This window comes from Acomys russatus, chromosome 1, assembly GCF_903995435.1.
Source record: "Acomys russatus chromosome 1, mAcoRus1.1, whole genome shotgun sequence".
NCBI classification, from domain to species: domain Eukaryota; kingdom Metazoa; phylum Chordata; class Mammalia; order Rodentia; family Muridae; genus Acomys; species Acomys russatus.
In genome coordinates, this window is record NC_067137.1 from 25,090,706 (window position 1) to 25,111,733 (window position 21,028).

The window sequence follows — 21,028 nt, forward strand, 5'->3', positions numbered from 1 at the left end:
TTCTATCTCTCAAGTGCTGGCATCACCGGTGAGAACCACTGTGCCTGACTTTTTGTTGTTGTTTTTGAGACTAGGTCTCTTTAGCCCAAAACTCCCTATGTGTCTTGGGTCATAGACTCCTGAGTCAGTGCTGGGATTACAAATTATAGGCAATAAGCCACCACACTTAGCATGGTCAGATATTTTAGATAATAGTCTTAGTTTGGGAAAACTCTATGTCAGTCTTAGACTTATCTTTGCATTGCCTATTAACATTGAGCTATACTGGGCAGACAGACAAACTTTTCTTTCTTTCTTTCTTTTTTTTCTGGAACTCTTTGGACTTAAATTTTGACTTGGCTTTATCATAGGTTCCAGCCTTCATGGTCTCTTAAATTTTGAACAGTTCTTAAAGGATGCACCTTTGCTTTTCTGTGATGAGAGCTTGATGCAAGTTGCAGGTTTGAAGATAGAGAATGATGGGGCAAGAATCAGGCACTTGAAGAAGAAATCTAATTTTATTTGGGTTTGGCACCTTTTAAAACAGGTGTATAAACTTCTATAATCTTGTAATAAGGCTTATTATGTTGAGCCTCAAGGATTATTTCTTCTTGGATTGATTTAGGAATACTTAGAAATTTCTGGAGTATTTCTTTCTGTCTTATGATCCTTTCACATAACAGGAAGAGAGGAACTAGACAGCCACTGCCATTTTATAGGTAGGTGCAAGGAAGCAGCTCAGTGGTGTGTGCTGATAATATGACAGTGTGTCACGCCAGGTCTTGAATAGAGAGAGCTTTGGTTTAATTTGGCTCCACCTAAATTTTCTTGCCTTTGCTGCCCTGTACCCCAAAAGTTGTCTTTAAAATGGACGTGGTAACACACACCTGCAGTTCCAGCACTTAGAGGCTGAGTCAGGGAGTTCAAGGCCAGCCAGTGCTAAGTAGCCAAATCTGCTATCCCTCAAAACAAAACCGAGAAGGGGGGGGGGGGGAGGTAGTAAAGCCCTGACCTTTGTGGGAATCATTATGAAACAACTGCCTCATTGTGAGACACAACTTCTTCCAAGGAACAGCACCTCTGAGAGAGTTGGAATTAACCTTTTCTTTCTTTTATTGCGGGTTTTGTTTGTTTTTTGATTTTTGATTCTATTTTATTTTATTTATTTATTTATTTTTGTGAGACAGGGTTTCTCCGTTTAGCCTTGGCTGTCCTGGACTTGCTTTGTAGACTAGGCTGGCCTTGAACTCACAGTGGTCTGCCTGCCTCTGCCCCCTGAGTGCTGGGATTATAGGCCTGCACCACCCACCTGACTCCTTCTTTTAAATACCAGTGGTTATTCAGACTTGAGTATTTGGCTGATAATTTCACAAGTGAATTGTGATACTCTGGGACATCTTTGTGATACTTGAGTTTTCTCTTTGCATTCATGGTGGCTCATGCCTATAATCTAACACTTGGTGAGGTGGAGGCAGGAGGACTGCTATGAGTTTGTTCAAGGCCAATTTAGACTACAGAGACACGGTCTCAAACAAAACAAAAAGCAATTAAAAGCTGGGTGTGGTGGCACACGCCTGTCATCCCCGGCAGAGGCAGGCTTTACACAGAGAAACCCTGTCTCAAAAGACCAAAAAACAATTAAAAATCTGGTGAGTTCCACAGCAGAAAATAAACATGGCTTAAAAAAAAAAGTACTGTATAATGAAATATGTCAGCATTTTAAGGACCTTGTAACTCAAACCACTAATTCCAGATGGCAAGTACATGAGGTTAAAAATCGCACATGGGCAAGATGATCATTGAAAACGTGAGTGGACTTTAGTGTAGTAGTGTAGGGAAAGTTGGGCAATAGGGCTTCGGGTTCCAGATTGCAGCTGTCTTTAAGAAGTTTCCTTTGGTCGCGGTGGTGCGGTGCTCAGGAGGCTGAGGCTCTAGCTGGCCTGGTCTGTTTTTATAGTGCTAAGAATAGAATTATCTAAATACAAAGCTCCCCCCTTTGCAGATATATATCTGTATGCAACTTGAGTTTTCTCTGTGACTCTATATTCTTTTTGTGCTTCAGCCAAGACAACATATTTTAGCAAACTGAAGGCAAAAGCCCCCGAAACTGAACTGCTGTTTGTCAAGGTAAACATCAAAGTCACAAAATCTTAACATCATGCCACTTTTCTCGCTAAGTTTATTTTATTTTGGATAATGTTATTTTAAAAATTTTATTAATTTTACCTTCCTGTATATCTCTGTAGTATGTATGTTCATGCAGACTCTTTGAAGGTGAGATAATGTTGGGTTCTCTGACACTACAGTCACAGGGTGCTGTGAGCTGCCATGTAGGTGCTGGGAATTGAACCTGAGTTCTCTGGAAGAGCAGTTAGTACTCTTAACCACTGATCCATTGCTCCAGCCATGGATAATTTTTTTTAAAAATAAAAATGTTATTTAAGTTAACATGTAATATGCTTATTATTTTCAAGCATGCTAGTCATATGCTTAACATTTTCTTAGTTTCAGTTTGTAGTTTGGTAAATACAAATAGAAGTAAACCATATGAATAAAAGCTTAATTGGGTTCTCAGTAATTTGGGACATAAAGGTCAGAACAAAAATTATGAGAAACAGTTTCTCTGCCTGTTTTCTTCCGTGTATATGTTTAGGTCATGAGATGTGCTTGAGAGACAGGCTTGCTATGTTGTCTGTGTCCTATCAAAAGACAGACAACCACTCTTCAGTTTAACTTAGGAGTGTAGCTGTTTGTTGTAAAGGGAAAGAAGACGGTTGGGCATGGCAGCCCCAGCACGCTGGAGATAGAAGTAAGATGATTGTTGCAAGTTTGGTATACACAGCAGGTTCCAGACTAGTCAGACTGTAATGAGACCCTGACTCAAAAAACCAAAAAGAAGAGCCAGGTGTGGTGGCGCAGGCCTTTAATCCCAGCACTCGGGAGGCAGAAGCAGGCGGATCACTGTGAGTTCAAGGCCAGCCTGATCTATAAAGTGAGTCCAGGACAGCCAAGATAACACAGAGAAACCCTGTTTCGGAAAACCAGAAAGAAGGAGAAAAAAAAAATACTGTATTTATTATTTATACAGTATTCCACCTGCACGTGTACCTGAAAGCCAGAAGAGGGAACCAGATCACATTATAGATGGTTGTGAACCACCATGTGATTGCTGGGAATTGAATTCAGGATCTTTGGAAGAACAGCCAGCGCTGTCAACCTCTGAGCCATCTCTCCAGCCGCCGCTCCCCACCCCACCCCACCCCCCAGAAGGGGGGAGGGTTATTCAAAGATCAAGGACCCTTTGAGCTACAGCGCGCTCTCTCGCGCGCGCTCTCTCTCTCTCTCTCTCTCTCTCTCTCTCTCTCTCTCTCTCTCTCTCTCTCTCTCTTTTAGCTACAGCTTTTAAGCGTGTACTTAACTTCTAGTTGATTTGTTAAAGTTACCCCCTCTTTTGCTTAAGAACTGTTGAGTTAGGCATGGAGGCACACACCTGTAGACTGAAGTGGGAGGGTCACTTGAGAATCTGAGTTCAAGATTAACCTGGACAAAGCTTCATCTCCGCACCCCCCTTAAAGATTTATTTATTTATACACCTGCAGACCAGGAGAGGGCATCAGATTTCGGTATAGTTGGTTGTGAGCCACCATATAGATGCTGGGAATTGAACTCAGGACATCTAGAAGAGCAGACAGTGCTCTTAACTACTCAGCCATCTCTCCACTCCCTACAAGGCTTCATCTTAAAGACAAAAAGAAAACAAAACAAACAAACAAAAACCTGTTTGTCTACTGAACTAATGCCCTGTGCTGGATTGCCCACTGCTGTTGCCTGTGAGTAGAGGCAGAGCCACTGAGCCTATTGTAGCCACTACCAGAGTCAGATGGCTTGCTTTTCCCCCCTTTTATCTCATTTCCTACTAGGATGTTTAATTAGCAGATCCTATCCAGATCCTATCCTTTCAGAGCCGGTACTCTAGATGAGAATCAGAAAGAGTATGATACTAACAGCTTCATACAGATAACAGGTAAAATGGTCTTTTAGCTTTGTTGTTGTTGTTATTGTGTGTGCATGCACATTTGTGTGCAGGCACACATATATGCATACACATGGAGGCTAGGGGAAGAAGCAGTTAGCACGCTTCCCCCACCCCCCAATATTTCTCTCTTTCTGCCTTATATCTTCAGATAGAGTCTCACTGAACTGGAACTTGCCATTTTTCAGCTAAGCTGGCTCTGGGCTCTACCTGCCCCTCCCACCTCAGTGAGGGGTTTACAGGTACATGCAGCCGCAGTCAGCTCTTATATGGACGTTGGTGATGCAAACTTGGTCCTCATGCTTGTACAGCAAGCATTCATCCATCTCCCAGCCCTCTCTTTTTTTTTAACAGTTGGTTGCAGGGCTGGAGCTATGACTTAGTGGTTAAGAACACTTGTTGCTTTTCTCTAGTACCTCAGTGAATTTTGTTCCTAGACCCATGTTAGACAGCTCACACTATCTGTAGCTGTACCTCTAGGACATCTGATGCCCCTGGCTTCCTCCTACCCTTGCACTCACACATACACATATTCACATTCAGATACACATACATAACCAAAACTAGTTAAAAACAACACAAACAATAATTTTTACAAAAACCAACTAATTATATCAGACGTGTAGACTTCTTCAGTGAGAACTTCAGCCTCTACGCCTTACTCAGTACTTATGGAAGTAATCTTAACAGTTTTAGAACTGACTGTTCAAGTGAACCAACCACTTGGGAATTCTCATCTGATTGATGCCCTTAGAATCTTCACCACAAGGTGTTTCTGCTGTAGTGGTGAGCGAGGAGCTGGAGCCAGTGAAACAGCTCTGTTGCAGCCTGGTTGCTGTATTTCACGGTGGCAAAAGTGAGGAAGAGGAAAGTGCAGAAGGAACAGGTCAGAGCCCTAGAGTTTTACTATGAAGGAAACTAAAAAATGGTAGTAGGTTATGGTCAGAGTCTTAAGGTTCATTTTAGTAGAAAGAGAGAAAACTCTTCAGGCAGTGGTATGAATGATGTGAGAGTACAGCAGGGAAATTGATTATAAGAGAAGGTGGTGTTGCATTTTAAAAATTCCGTTTATTATTTATGTGCAGATGGTGCGTGTGGGCACTTGTATGGCAGTATGCATGAATAAGACAGAGGACAATTTTTTTTTCTGGGTTCAAGGAATCAAACTTAGGGTTCCAGGCCTGAGTGTCAAGCACCACTTTGTGTTGATTTGCCTCACTGGCGTGGTTATGCTGTGTTTCAAGAGAGAGAGGGCTATGAAAAGTGGCAGTGGATTTTGTACTTTATCTGGTAGAATTAAGAGCCAGAATGGAGTAATGAAAAGAAACAGTGTACAGTATGAGAAGATCAGAATGTTAGGAGATCATAGCATGAAACAGAGGAGGCTGTTGGGAAGATTGCTTGGAGGCCATCAGTAGCCTGAGCATGAGATGGTGGGATGGTGGTAAAGAAAAGACTATTCTAAAGAGTATTTGAATGAACAGTAAAAATTGAGGGCTTTGTTCATTTCTAATGGAATTGTGTAGTTGGGATTGGAAACAAATGATTATAAAATTTAGATCATAAAAAGGAGAAGTGTGCTTTCAAAAGTGCTGAGTAAGATGGAGAATTGATGACATGGCTCAGGTTAGTTTTACTCCATGGGTTTATTCTGTGTGCTTTTAGGAGAAAGTGATAGCGAGATAGCCACTGGTCCTGTCTATTCATAACTCAGTTTATATGCTGCAGGAATGATTGACACAGCATGAGAAAGTCATGTAAGAAGTAATGAAAAAAGCCACCAAAAGAGTGTGTTGGTACACACCTTTAATACCACCAGGGAAACCCTGGCTCTATAGAGACACCCTGGCTCAAAAACACCAAAAACAAAATCCAAACAAACTCAGGTCCTCATACTGACTGAGCCATCTCCCCAGCCCAAAATAGGGCTACTTGTGGTGATGCATGCCTTTAATCCCAGCAAGAGGATCTCTGTGAATTTGAGGCCAGCCTGGTCACTATACCAACTTCCAGGACAGCCAGGACCACTTAGAGAGATCCTGTTTCAAAAACATCAGCAATAAGACAAAATAAAAAATTATACAAAGAGCTGGGCGTGGTGGCGCACGCCTTTAATCCCAGCACTCAGGAGGCAGAGGCAGGCGGATCGCTGTGAGTTCGAGGCCAGCCTGGTCTACAAAGTGAGTCCAGGATGGTTAAGGCTACACAGAGAGACCCTGTCTCGAAAAACCAAAAAAATTAAAAAACAACAACAACAAAGAAAGAAGGCAGAAAGGGGGAAAAAATCAGGTATAAAATCCAGATTACTGTAGATTTGTGTCTTTGCTTAGAGCATGAAAATGTCAGTGTGTATAATGTGTTTGAAGCCAACCTGAGCTTTACTGTGAGAGCCTGTTTCAAGATCAAATAGTCATGCACGTGAAAAATATTACCAGTAGTACAAAAAACAGTTTTGTTTATTTAACTTTGTACTCTGTTCTTAATGATAATAATGATAGAATATTTTCTTTCATCAAAAAGGAAAAAGCATTCTTTGGCTTAAATACTTTCATCTCTGCTTGAGTAAGTTACAGTAAATAAGAACTATCTCTGAAGCCTTGAGAGAATTATAAATGCTGAAGTATTAGGGTCAAGGGACCTGCAGAGATTTGGAACTTAGGAGACAAAGGCATTCATTGGGTTCTCATTGAAGATAAAAGACTTTAATTTTTCTTCGTCTTAAAATTATATTTTATATGCATATCTGCAGTGCCTCTGAAAGCCAAGAGAGGATATTAAATCATCTGGTGCTGGAGTTACTGATTGTGAATTACCTTGTAGGTTCTGGGAGTTGAGCCTCCTCTTGAAGAGCAGCTGGTGCTCATAATCATTGAACCTTCTCACTAACCCAACTGCTTAACTTTTAAGAGGGATAAGGTTTGAGGAGTTCCAGTTCTGATTACAATAAAGTAACTAGTACAAGACCAGTGTTCTAGCCACAAACAGCTAGGAAACTGGACAAAGCATATGAAACAACTGATCCTTGTAATCTTCTTGGATTTCTGTCTGAAACTAGATTCCAGTGCATAGTTCAAGCAGAGAAAGGCAGTCATCTCAGACCAAGGGACTAAAAAACAAAGCACAAGCTGGACGGAAGGCAGGAATTTGTAGGATTGACTGCCATTAAAGATTAGAAAGTAAGATAAGGAAATCTTCGGTCCTTTTCTGTCTCTTTGACTGACATTGGGTGAGGCTCGTGGGCTGGACAGGTAACAGCTATGGAGAAATGGTGGAAGTTATTGGCACCCATGCTTGGTTGGAGACAGTCTAGTTTGTATTGTGGTAAGTAGATCCTTATCATTAAGGATAAAGTAACCAGAGAAAGGACTGTTTAACACCACCCTAAAGGTGAAGTGGGAAGGATAGAAAAAAGAAAAAGGGGGCTGATAAGCCTTCAAAAGATTAAGCTAGGTGGCAGCTTAGTGGTTAAATATACAGTGTCACAAAGTAAGCAAAAAAGATTAAGCCAGCTCTCAATTATCTGTCACAAGGGCAACACTCAACATTTAATAAAACAGTCCACATACCAGTATTGCCAGGTGTGGTGGTGTGCACCTGTCACTCCAGCATTTATGAGGTGGAGAGCAGAAGGACAGCTTTGGCTACATGAGAATCAGACAGGAGAAATATTGAGCATTAAGACTGACCTGGGCTACTTTGAATAGTAAGTTCAGGGCTAGCCTGCACTTTGAGATCTTTTCTAAAATTAAAGGTCTACATATTCATCAACAAAGTTTATAAAATAAGTTTCTAATCCCATAGTAATAGATAGATAAAGAGATGGGAAAATAAAACTTTTATTAAAGAGAAGTTAGTTGATAGATCCAGTGATGAGAAAGATGAGTTTAGAAGACAGTTGTGCTGGGTGTGGTAGTGCACGCCTTCAATCTCAGCCCTCGAGAGGTAGAGGCATGCAGATCACTGTGAGTTCGAGGTCAGCCTGGTCTACAAAGTGAGTCTAGGACAGCCAAGGCAACACAGAGAAATCCTGTCTCAAAAAAACAACAAACAAACAAACAAAAAACCTAGAAGACAGTTGCATGAAGTACTTAAAGGAAAGCCTAGGCAGGACATTGTTGAAAGGGGCAAGAAAAAAAGACCCAGTGATTTGGCTCTGAATCAAAGCCAGCAGTTTGCTGAAGCTGTGGCTTTCAAGCAGGTGCTTAAATAAATGACTTTCTGTGGTCTGTTGGCCACTTCAGAAACTTAAAAATGGTATTGGTCAGTTCATTAGAGATAAACATCTGCCTGGATATGGTACCTAGCTCTGTAGTTGTAACATTTGGGAGATTAAGACAAGAGAATTGAGTTTGAGGCCTTCCTGGGCCACAGCAAAATCCTGTCTGGGAGTAGGTGAGGTGGGACCAGGGAGCTTAAGAAAAAGCTGAGTCATTGGTGACAGAAGTGAGTGGCTGATAGTCTAGATGACATTCTATAGTTTCTGTATAATAATACATTACTGATTTAGCTTTTGCCCATTAAGTTATCTGTTAAATCTGTTACCAAGAAAAATGATTTTTGTGGGTTTCCCACCTAGAACATGATTCTGTATGAACGTGCTTGTGTGCACCAGTGTCCTTTTGTACGGTTAGGGCCCTAACTTGTATACTTGGAACTTATACAAAGTAGAAACTTTGGGATGAGGGGAAGTTCCATTGAAAGAGACAGGATCTGAAATGAAAAGTCCAGTCAGAGATCTCTGGCAAATTATACATTCTAGAAGAAAAAGAAAGGAAAGTTAATAGAAACTATTTACACTGAAGCACAGGTCAACAAACAGAAACTAGGCAGCTGAGCGTCCTGACAGGTGGGACAGTATTACCTGGCCTAATGCCCAGCCAGAACAGTATTGGGAGAAATGATGGCTGAACAATTTCCAAATATAATTTTAAAAATTTGAGCCTATAGGCTATGGATAGATACAAAGAAAATAGCACTAAGACACATCTTAAAAACGAATGGTATAGGGCTGGAGAGATGGTTCAGCGTTTGAAAGCACTTGTACTTGCTGAGGACCTGAGTGCTATCCCAGCATCCACATGGAGGGTTATAGCCATCCTTATTCCATTTCCAGGGCATCCATTACGTTCTTCTGACCTTGTGCTAGGCACAAACATGGTGTTCATCTATACATGTAGGCAAAACATTTATACACTTAAAAATAAATAGGAACGCTATAAGCCACATGTGGGGGAAGATATCTCTAGTCCCAACACTCAGAATGTTGAGGTAGTAGGATTTCAAGTTCAAGACCAGCCTGGGCTAGGTAACAAGACCCTGCCTGCCTCAAAAACAAATTTAAGGCAGAGTGCACGCCCGTAATCCCAGCATTCAGGGAAGCAGAGGTAGGCGGATCTCTGTGAGTTGGAGGCCAGCCTGGTCTACAAAGCGAGTCCAGGACAGCCAAGGCTACACAAGAGAAATCCTGTCTCGGGGGAAAACAAAAAATAAAGTGGGGTAGGGTTGGGTGGGTGAGATGAAAATAATCTATTGATTTTTTTTTTTAAATAAAAAATAATACAAACCCAGTAAGTCTTAATTGTAGTACAAATGAACTATTTCTAAAGGAGAAGAAAACAGGTATAGGATTCAGAACAGCACCAAAAGAATGTATATATAGTTACAAGATAGGTTATTAGATTGGTTTATATTGAACATGCATAATATCACAGTTGCTCTCTTTAGCGCTTGGGAAACCAGTAGCTACTTGGTTCAGAAAGCTGGGTGCTTCAGAGCAAATGGGATCAATGATACTGCCGTAGTTGGAGGCTGAAGGCTTGGAAGCTCCAAGTCCCTGGTGTGATGTACCCACAAACGCACAGATTGCGGTAAGAAGAACCCAGCTTGAGCAGTGTGGATGAGCTTCCTCTTTCCACCTTTTGTTTTATCTAGGAACAAATTTGAAAAGAAGAATTGTAGAAAGTATAAAAGGAATGAGAAACAGAGTCACAGAAAAGGCCATGCTCAGTGTGCCCTGTTCTCTACTCCCAAGCCTGGGGGCCCTTGTGTACTCCAGGCCCCTTTTCTGTACTGCTGTAATTTTCAGTTTTAGAAAATACATGTTTCAGTATTGCCAAAAAATTTTATGACTAAGTGTGCATGAAGAATGTAGTGCATATCCAGCATGGTGACACATCCCTTTAATCCTCGCAGAGGCAGGCAGATCGCTTTGAGTTCAAGGCCTACATAGTCTATATAGTAATTTCTGGGATGGACAGGGCTACGTAGTAAGACACTGTCTCAAAAAATAAACAAGCAAATAAAATGTAGTGCTTGTTGGTATTAATGCTGTTGTTGCCCTTTGTTTGTTTGTTTGGTTGGTTTTTTCGAGACAGAATTTCTCTTTGTAACCTTGGTTGTCTTGGACTTGCTTTCTTTGTAGGCCAGGCTGGCCTTGAACTCACAGAAATCTGCTTGCCTCTGCTTCCCTTGAGTGCTGGGATTACAGGTGTGCGCCACCATGTCTGGAAATTTTTTTTTTTAATTTCTTCTTTTTTAAAACATTCATTTTATTTTAAAAGATTTATTTATTTATTTATTTATTTTGTATGCAGTGTCTGCCTGCATGTACACGTGCATGCCAGAAGAGGGCACCAAATCTCATGATAGATGGTTGTGAGCCACCTTGTGGTTCCTGGGAATTGAACTCAGGACCTTTGGAAGAGCAGCTAGTGCTCTTAACCTCTGAGCCATCTCTCCAGCCTCCATTTCATTTCTTCTCTAAAATGGTAGAATTGAAATAAGGATTAAACAGTGGACATATACTCTACAAGTAAACTACGCCTCCCAGTTTGTTTCCTCATTTATAGTGTGGAAATAGTAATGTAGAATAGGGTTGTTTAGAGTAATGGGGTAACTTGGGCAAAGAGCTTCTTGGACAGTGCTAATAAGCGGTTATTATTGTATAAAAGGATCCTTATCCTTCGACATAATATCAAGACACTTGTTTGCATGCACTTAAAACTTTACAAAAAGAATGTCATCTGGGCGTGCTGGCACGCGCTTTTCATCCCAGCACTTGGGGATCTCTGTGAATTTGAGACCACCGTAGTCTACAAAGGGAGTCCAGGACATCCAATGCTACAAAGAGAAACCCTTTTTCAGGGAGGGGGGGGGTTATGAGAATGAATGAATATCTTTATTTACTATTAATGCATTATTCATGAAAGAGCTAAGACCAGAAGACATTCAATGTGTCTATATTTGATTGTTAATTCCTCTCGGAGACATTTGACTTTACTTGATAAAAGTCATAAATATTGGCTGGGCGTGGTGGTGGGTTGGCTTTAATCCCAGCACTCGGAAACCAGAGGCAGGCAGATCGTTGTGAGTTCGAGCCCAGCCTGGTCTACAAAGCAAGTCCAGGCTAGCCAGGACTGAAACAGAGAAACCCTGTCTTGAAAAAACAGAAAACAAACAAACAAAAAAGACAATTAATCTGTAAATTGATAAACTTGAGCTCACTGAAGGGCCGTATGGGTGTGCCTTCATTGATCACTGCATAATTCCTGATGCTCGAGGCTGCAGTTAGTCTTCTTGCCACTGGATGGTGTGTGTGTAACATTTAAGTGGAACAGGGCTGATTCTTTTTAAAACAAATTCCATAATGCCGACCGATTGCCCTTGAATGTGCAGTGATCCTCATACCCTGACTCCCCAGCAGTGCTATTAGCGGTGAGTGCCGCCATATGCAGTTCAAGCATGTCTTCTGGTGTCTCTCTCGAGCAGCTGAATGTTGATACACATGCTTACTGTAGTAAATGAAACACTTGAAGCTGAGTCTCAGGAATTATCAAAAACTAGAAACTCTGTGTTTTTATATAAGCATAATCTGTTAGGGGCATCACTGATTGGGTCAGATCCTGTGTTTCAGCAGGCCACAGCATTGTAGGAGATTCCTCTGGGCAGAATCTTAAAGGGTGATTGGTATGTCTTCCTATCTTCTCTTGGCAGCTGAGCTAGTTTTATTTTACTCTGGTTCCTAAATTTAAAAAGTATTTTGAGGCTGGGCATGGTAGTGCATACCTTTAATCCCAGCACTCAGGAGGCCGAGGCAGGCGGATTGCTGTGAGTTCGAGGCCAGCCTGGTCCACAAAGTTAGTCCAGGACAGCCAAGGCTACACAGAGAAGCTCTGTCTCGGGAAAAAGGTGGGGGGAGTATTTTGCCTACATGTATGTATGTGTCGCCACATGTGTGCCTTGTGTCCACAGAGGTCAGAAGAGGGCATCAGATTCTCTGGAACTGGACTTAACAGACTGTTGTGAGCTGTGTGTGGGTTGTTGTAAATCAAACCCTGGTCTCCTGCAAGAGCAGCAATTGCTCTTAACTGCTGAGTCAATTCTCTAGTCCTGATCCCTAAATTTTATACTATGCTTTTCTGCTTAATTTTCCATGCTGGGCATCCATGAGTATAAAAAGTAGGTATAAATAACAAAAGTATTTACTTAGGAAAATGTTAAGCTATAAAATTGTAGCTGTGCATGGTGGAACACACCTATAATCCTAGTACTTGGAGGATGGAGGTAAAAGGATAGAGTTTGAGGCAGTGTGAGCTTTATATAACCAGGCCCTATCAAAACAAAATAAATTGATTGTGACCCCAGGAGGAAAACTGCAGTGGCCATGCTAAGAAACATGACATGAGTATCTTTGTTTATACACAACAATGATCCAGTTGGCATTTTAGTGTCAGAGAGGGTGTACTTGAAGATAGACCTCATTGGTTAACCTAATTTTAATTTTTGTTAATATAGTAGGTACAACAACAAATTCTTCTTTGTTTTGCCTTTCTCAGACATTTTTGGCTCTTCTGTTACTAGATTCTGTTTCTTGTAACTTAAAAAGGGGGGGAACCCCCGTTTTCAGGAACACATTAAAAAATGAGTTACTTTTTTTGTTGTTTGTTTGTTTTGGTTTTTTGAGACAGGGTTTCTCTGTGTAGCCTTGGCTGTCCTGGACTCTCTTTGTAGACCAGGCTGGCCTCAAACTCACATTGATCCACCTGCCTCTGCCTCCTGAGTGCTATTTACTTACTTTTATTTGATGCGAATTAGTGTTTTTCCCGCATATATGTCTGTGAGGGTGTTGGATCTCCTAGAGCTGAAGTTACAGACAGTTGTCAACTGCCTTATGGGTGCTGGGAATTGAACCCCAGAACTCGGGAGAACAGCCAAGGCTCTTAAATACTAAGCTATCTGTCCAGCTCCCAGGAACCCATTGTTATTGTTATGGAAGATAATTCAGTACCAAGCTGGGTGTGGAAGCGCACGCCTTTAATCCCAGCGCTCACTCGGGAGTTCGAGGCCAGCCTGGTCTACAAAGCGAGTCCAGGACAGCCAAGGCTACACAGAGAAACCCTGTCTCCAAAAACCAAAATAAATAAATAAATAAAGGCTACACAGAGAAACCCTGTCTCCAAAAACCAAAATAAATAAATAAATAAATTCAATTCAATTCAATTCCAGCTGGGCAGTGGTGGTGCACACCTTTAATCCCAGCACCTGGGAGGCAGAGGCAGGCAGGTCTCTGTGAGTTGGAAGCCAGCCTGGTCTAAAAGCAAGTTCTAGGACAGCCAAGCCTATCACAAAGAAGCCCTGTCTCATAAAACCAAAAAAGATGAAGAAAGAAAAAAAAAAAAAACCTCAACACCACAAGATGTCCCTGATACCTCATTATTTCCTTTTCAATAGTAAGAACACATTTTGGTTAAGTGCTTAACCGTAGTTGTGGTTTCTTTCTTGGTTACCTTTAGTTTATAGTCACCTAGCGCTTCGGGTACTTTCCTTTAACTCAAACAGAACCAACAGAACTTGTTTTTTATAGATTGTATTGCTATTTTCTCTTTCACAATCCACCCCCAGGCCCAGTAGACATCCCTCTTCCTCCTTTTTCTTTTAAAGACTAGGCCCCACGTAGCTCAGACTGAGCTTGAACTTGCTTTGTAGCTGAGACTAACCTACCTCCTGAGTGGTATAAGGCACCCCTCTTAAAAATAACTTCTCATTGCTCTCCAGGCCAGTTTGGTTTGTTCTTTTCATCACTCTGGTAGTGATTTCTTCCTCTTTCTTGGTTTGGTAAAACTGTCTTCTCATAGCTGTCTCTGAAGGATGCATGTGTATAGAAATTCCCACTTTGACTCGGAATGCTTGTAATTGAATCTGCAGAGAGAAGCTCAAAGATTAATGTGCACATGTGTACAGAGCCACACAACATGAGATCCAAAGAAGGGTCGGGTGATTGAAACTTAAATGTCCTTTTGAGAAAGAGAGTGGAAAGTTAGCTGTCGGCAATTTAGGATTAGAAAATGATTTTAGCGGAAATGGCTGGTCTTGGAGTAGAGAGGTTCCTGCTTGGGGTGGTAGTGACAGTTCAGGGAAAATGAGGAGTCGTCTGTATTCCAAGCAGGCTGTGTGCTGTGTCTCTTGGTTGTGAATCATCTTCTGTGGAGCAGGTGTCCTGTCCGTCCTGCAGGCCAGGAGACTTGTAGCTTGATGCTTCTCCCCACCTGCCCTTGACCAGCTTTCCCTGATTGCCTGCTGTCATTATTGTGGGTGCAGCTAGGTTGAATTTCTTTTGGAAAACGGTTAATGAACTCTAAATTCTCAAGACTTTTTGCAGCACATCCTGTTACAGTGCCATACTCTGAGACACCATGTTCTAACACATGGGGTGAATTATTTCCTATCTTTCATGTCTGAGAAGATTTCATTTGGTATTGGTGAGACACACACTGAAAATACTTGGTGTGTGGTGTATGCCTGTATTCTGGAGCCAGAGATTCTGATTGAGCTCAGTCTCTTGTTCCCCTTTCTGGCTCCCCAGGAAACAAGACTCAAATATTAATCCCTCCCCTAGACAAAAGTACTTGCATATTCTGTAATACTTAAACTTCATTAATGGTGGGTACTATTAAACTGTCGTCGTCATCGTCCTCCTCCTCCTTTTGGTTTTTCGAGACAGGGTTTCTCTGTGTATCCTTGACTGTCCTAGACTCACTTTGTAGACCAGGCTGGCCTCAAACTCACTATCCTCCTGCCTCTGCCTCCCAGTCCTGGCATTAAAGACGTGCGCCACCACCTCCTGGCTCTTCCTTTTTAAGATTTATTTATTTAATGTGCATACAGTGTTCTGCCTGCATGTAAGTCCTGCAGACCAGAAGAGTGCACCAGATCGCATTAAAGATAGTTATGAGCTACCATGTGGTTGCTGGGAATCAAACTCAGGACCTCCGGAAGAGCAGGCAGCGCTCTTAACCTCTGAGTCATCTCTCCAGCCTAAACTGTCACCCTTCTGCTTGACATGGGAAGCAGTGTGGACATTGCAAACAGTTACTGGAGTCATCTAAAGGGTTCTTTTGATGGTTTTGTTTTTGTTTTTTGAGACAGAATTTCTCTGTTTAACAGCCCTGACTGACCTGGACTCACTTTGTAGACCAGGCTGGCCCTAAACTAACAGAGATCAACCTGCTTCTGCCTTCTATGTGCTGGGAATAAAGCCATGTGCCACCACCTCCTGACTACCTAAAGGTTTCTAATCACCTTAAGATTTTACTGTGTTATCCATTGTTAAGATGGCAGCATTTTTGTTCTGAAGTTCAGTTTACCTTTAGGTGTTTGAGTTTTAAACAATTTTCATTGTTGTTTACTGTCAGTTGGAGTTTGGATTGATACCTCTTTTGTGAATCTAGTGCTTGACAGACAGATTGAGAAGAGGCTTTAGTAAGTACTATATTCTTGCTCTGTAGACCAGGCTGGCCTCAAGAGGGATTCACTTGCCTCTGCCTCCTGCATGCTGGGATTAAAGGCTTGTGCCACCACCACAAGATCCAAGTACCTTATTCTTTTTTTGTTTTGTTGTGTTTCGTTTTTTGAAACAGGCTTTCTCTGTGTAGCCTTGACTGTCCTGGACTTGCTTTGTAGACCAGGTTGGCCTCGAACTCACTGAGATCAGCCTGCCTCCGCCTCCCTTAGTGCTGGGATTATAAACATGTGCCATTGCGTGCCCGGTGAAGTGCCCTATTCTTACAGTGAAGGTGTTTCTCTCGATTGTGTGTATGTGTGTATTTGTTTGTACATGTACACGTGTACATGCATGTATGCAGGCAAGAGGTTGATGGGTAGTATTCTTCAATCACTGTCCACCTTATATTTTGGGGCTTTGTTTTAAATATATTTATTTACTTGCTTATTTGAAGGAGGGGCCTTACACGTGAAGGTTAGAAGACTGGTTGTGGCATATGGTTTTCTCCTTCCACTGTATGGACCCATGGGTGGAAGTTAGATTGTCAGGCTTGGCAGAATCAGGTTGTTGCTGGTTCAGCTATCATATTTTTGAGACAGGGTCTCTCACTGAACCTGAGATGCTAATTGGCTAGATTTGCTGGCCAACAAGTTAGATAGATCCTCATGCTTATGTGGCTAGCACTGTACTGACTGAGCCATCGCCATCTTATCAGCCTTCTTTGTCTCACAAAACTTCATTTCAGTTTGATCTTTTCCCCATAATTTTTTTGTTTAGATTTATTTATTTATTATGTATACAGTGTTCTGTCTGAATGTACAGAGGGCGCTAGATCTCATTACAGATGGTTGTGAGCCACCATGTAGTTGTTGGGAATTGAACTCAGGACCTTTGGAAGAGCAGCCAGTGTGCTCTTAACCACTGAGCCATCTCTCCAGCCCTTCCCCATAATTTTTATTATTTCTTCTTTGACATGAATTTCTGAATATTTTTGCAATTTTCCTACATGCCTTTTTGTTACTGATTTCCATTTTAATTTGTGGGATCAGAACGCATGATTTCAATGTATATAAATGTATTTTATTGCAATGCTTGTTCGTTGTATATTGTAAGAAAGACTGTGGAGTCCTAGCCCTTGGGAGGCAAAGTCAAGTAGATCACCATGAGTTAGAGGCTAGCCTGGTCTATATATAGCAAGTTCCAGGCCAGTCAGTGAGGCTACAAAATTACTCTGTCTTAAAAAAAAAAAGGCCTGGCATAGTGGTATACATCTTTAATCCCAGCACTTGGGAGGCAGAGACAGGTGGATCACTGTGAGGCCAGCCTGGTCTACAGAATGAGTCTGGGACAGCCAAGGCTACACAGAGAGACCCTGTCTCAAACACAACCCCCCCCCCCCAATGGTATTTGTGTGGTAGGGGATTTTCTGTCTACATTTTAAAAATAAAAAGAGATAGGCACTAAGATTTCCAACTAAAATACTAGATTTTTTTTCTTATTTCCTACTTTGTTAAAGTCCTTTCTACATAGTTATTGTTTCTATCAGGCTGGATCTTGTATTACTTGACTCAAGTCATGGACATGCGTACTTACATATGGATATTTACTCAGTGTATAGGTACAAGCAGCCTGGTTTCAAAAGTATAAGTATTTGACTTCAGGAAAATTGATTGTTGCAAGTATAAAGCAGCAATTACAGTTTACCTTCCCTGTGTTACAGGAATAGACTTTAAGATCAAAACAGTTGAACTACAAGGAAAGAAGATCAAGCTACAAATATGGTAAGTGATGCATTTACTTACTTCCTGTGTTGGTACCAGTTGCTTACGGTTTGCAATGACACTCTCCTTTGCCATCTGTTTAGCATCTTCTAGACTGCCCTTCCTGAACAAGCAACCAGTGACCTTTCAGGAGGTAAAAATCACTGCCATTGACTTCATGGTCCATAATATTTGTGCCTAGACTAAAAATAACTGTTTTAGTAGTGTCCAAAGCACACAGCTTCACCTACCCACGTGGACCAAAGGGAGAATTCTGCTTTGACTCTTAGGAATGTAGCGTTCCTTTTATAGCATGATATTGGGAGTAATAGTATTTTACAATATTCTCTCAGCTGTGCATCTTTTATTTCTGCAAGGAAAATTCTGCTATTGCCTCATGATTTTAGCAACCTGGTTATACTAGATTTTTTAAAAAAGCATTTTAATAGCAGAGGGAAACTACATGATTTTGAAAATAAAGTGAAGGCAGGCTTAGAAGTATAAGTTATAGTTTAAAAAAGGAATTATAAAACGTGCATGTTTAATTGCTCTTCAGGTTTTTGTTTTGTTTTGTTTCTCGAGACAAGAGTTTCTCTGTGTAGCCTTGGTTGTCCTAGACTCACTCTGTAGACCAGGCTGGCCTCAAACTCACAAAGATCCACCTGCCTCTGCCTCCTGAATGCTGGGATTAAAGGCCTGCACCACCACGCCAGGCTCAGTTTTTGTTTGTTTGTTTTTAAAATAAGAGTTATTTATTATATGCACAGTGTTCTGCCTGCACAAGTGCCTGTACACCAGATGAGGGCACCAGACCTCAGTATAGATGTTGTGGGGTTTTTTGTTTTTGCTTTTTTGAGACAGAGTTTCTCAGTGTAGCCTGGACTCGCTTTGTAGACCAGGACCTCGAACTCACAAAGATCCACCTGTCTCTGTCTCCCACGTGCCAGGATTAAAGGCGTGTGCCACCACGCTTGGCTAGATGGTTGTGGTTTTGAGTTCTACTCTTTGGGTTGAATCTAGAGCACTGGATTAGACTTGGATTTATGTGTCTGAGAAGTTCTAAAAGTAATTTCACCAACAAACAGGCAGCTTTAGTCTTGAGCAAAGGGGGTTACTTGTTAGCCTAAAGGTGGTAAGACTTCTGGTTTGAAGTACGTTGGAGAGATGGGTCAGTGGTTAAAAACACTTCTCTCTTGCAGAGGATCCAAATTCAGTTCCCAGCACCTGCATCAGGCAGCTCACAGCCACCTGGAACCCTAGCTTCAGGGGCTTTTCATCTGCAGGCCCTTGCCTACGCTCACAGGCAGCCATCTGTGTGAGCAATAATGATGACAACAGTAACAACAACAACAACAACTCCTCATTGGTGGAGATTGGTTAGCATGAGGATCCATGAGAAAAGGATAGTTAGAACAACTCAAGTCAAGCCCAGCATGGTGGCACATGTCTGTAATCCTAGTTCGGGGACGGTGGAGACAGGATATCAGGAACTCAAGGCTACATACCAGATTCTAGGAGAGCCCTGGCTACATGCTACCATATTTTAAAAAGCAAACAAAGGAGCCAGGTCATTTGGTAAGGTACAGTTATATTGAAAAGTATTAATGAGACGGAGGTGGGGCATTGGAGGGCAGAGAGAATGTATGAGGAATGAAAATGATGCACAGAAAACTTAAAAAAAATTACTTGGAGCTGGAGAGGTGGCTCAGAGGTTAAGAGTACTGGTTGCTCTTCCAGAGGTCCTGAGTTCAATTCCCAGCAACCACATGGTGGCTCACAACCATCTATAATGTGATCTGACTCCCTCCTCTGGCCGCAGGTGTACATGCAGGCAAAGCACTGTACACACAATAGTAAATAAATAAATCTTTTAAAAAATTACTTAGGTTATTCTTTTTTCCTTTTTTAAAAGATTGATTGATTGATTATGTAGACAATGTTCTGCCTGCATTCATTTCAGAAGAGGGCACCAGATCTCATTATAGATGGTTGTGAGCCACCATGTGGTTGCTGGGAATTGAACACTGAAGATAGCTCTTAACCTTTGAGCCATCTCTCCAGCTTGAGTTATTCTAACAGAAATGAGAGGCAGTAATTAGGTGTTATGATTGAGAAAAATGAAGACAAGTTAAAAAAAAAAAACAGGCTCAATAGGAAAAGGTGTCTGCAACCAAACCTGACAACTTGAAATTGACCCTCCGAATCCACATGGTAGAGCGCTCCCCTCAAAGTGGTCCTCTGATTTCCACCTGTGTTTCTTGTTGTGTATGTGCTTCCCCTGCCCCCAAATAGGAAAATAAATGTTGAATGAGTATTACTATTTAATATGATTCATATAATTTCTAAGTGGCAGTTATTCTTAACCCATTATTTTATAAATAAGAGACACAGAAACCTGTTAGTTTTTTTTTTTAATAAGCCTTAACACACTGGAGCTGGGCAGAGTCTTGTCTACTTCCCAACTGAAACCCCATAAATACTCACATATGTTTTCTGTTTGGGCTGCTTCTCTCCATCATGCCAGTCCTCAGAGCCAGCTCCTCCTGGGAATGTGCTTCTGGAAGTTCATGCTAACCCATGGTGACCTGCCCCTTTCTTCCTCCTTCCTCTTACCTCGTGGTCCTTCTGCCACCCTGAAGCCTGAGAACCGTAGCTCTGCTGACCTTTCTTCTGCCCTGTCCCGGGTGTAGGTAACTGTATTGAGCTAATCAAGGATAAATTGGGAGGCAAGGTTTACATCATCTCATTTTGATACATGAAAATGTGCTCGTGGGCTGGAGAGATGGCTCAGTGGTTAAGAGCACTGCCTGCTCTTCGAAAGGACCCGGGTTCAATTCCCAGCACCCACATGGAAACTCATAACTGTCTGTAACTCCAAGATCTGATACCCTCACACCAATGCACATAAATTAAAATTAAATAAAAAATAGTTTAAAAAAAAAAAGAGAGAAGAAAAGAAAATGTGCTCGTAAGGATCTTGGGGGCCAAGCAATTAACATTTGAATACATAATAGCTCCAGATCAACCCCAACAAATAAGTTTTAACTCAATCAAGTAACAGGATAGTAGTGCAGTTGATTAAAACAAATTTCTATGAACACAGAATGATGATTACCCTTCTTAAGGGGGCATTAATAAAGAAGATATATTAATATCCTTAATGTTGGTATTTCATAGCTAACCAACATTACAATGCAAACCCATTCTGTAGGTACTATGATGTAGGTTTAGCTAAGTGTGTTCCTTTTTAGTGGAAAATTTAGTCACAGATTTAACAATGAAATATGTATATAATTTGCTAATTGTGTGATGTGAATGGATAGTGAAGAGGAACGAGGTAATATACTCTTGGAGGCATTCATTCATGCACCCACGGAGCAAAAGACTTATCCTGTCAGCCACAGGGCCATTTTCCTGGCCAACAGCCCCCTTATCCTGAGGACCCTATAATCTTTTGCAAGGTGTTTGGTCACTGTG

General features: G+C 41.5%; 1 protein-coding gene and 1 non-coding gene across 2 annotated transcripts in view; both read left to right on the forward strand.

The window, feature by feature from the left end:
* The window catches only part of Rab10 (RAB10, member RAS oncogene family), a 52,733-nt gene that overhangs the window by 19,479 nt on the left and 12,226 nt on the right, over positions 1 to 21,028 (forward strand). The window contains exon 2 of the mRNA XM_051143005.1: positions 17,512 to 17,572. Coding sequence (XP_050998962.1) covers positions 17,512 to 17,572 — 61 coding nt within the window. The remainder of the gene's footprint in view (positions 1 to 17,511; positions 17,573 to 21,028) is intronic.
* LOC127197320 (small nucleolar RNA SNORA2/SNORA34 family) lies at positions 8,160 to 8,297 on the forward strand. Its single transcript, XR_007831649.1, has one exon. It is a non-coding gene; the product is annotated as a small nucleolar RNA SNORA2/SNORA34 family (small nucleolar RNA).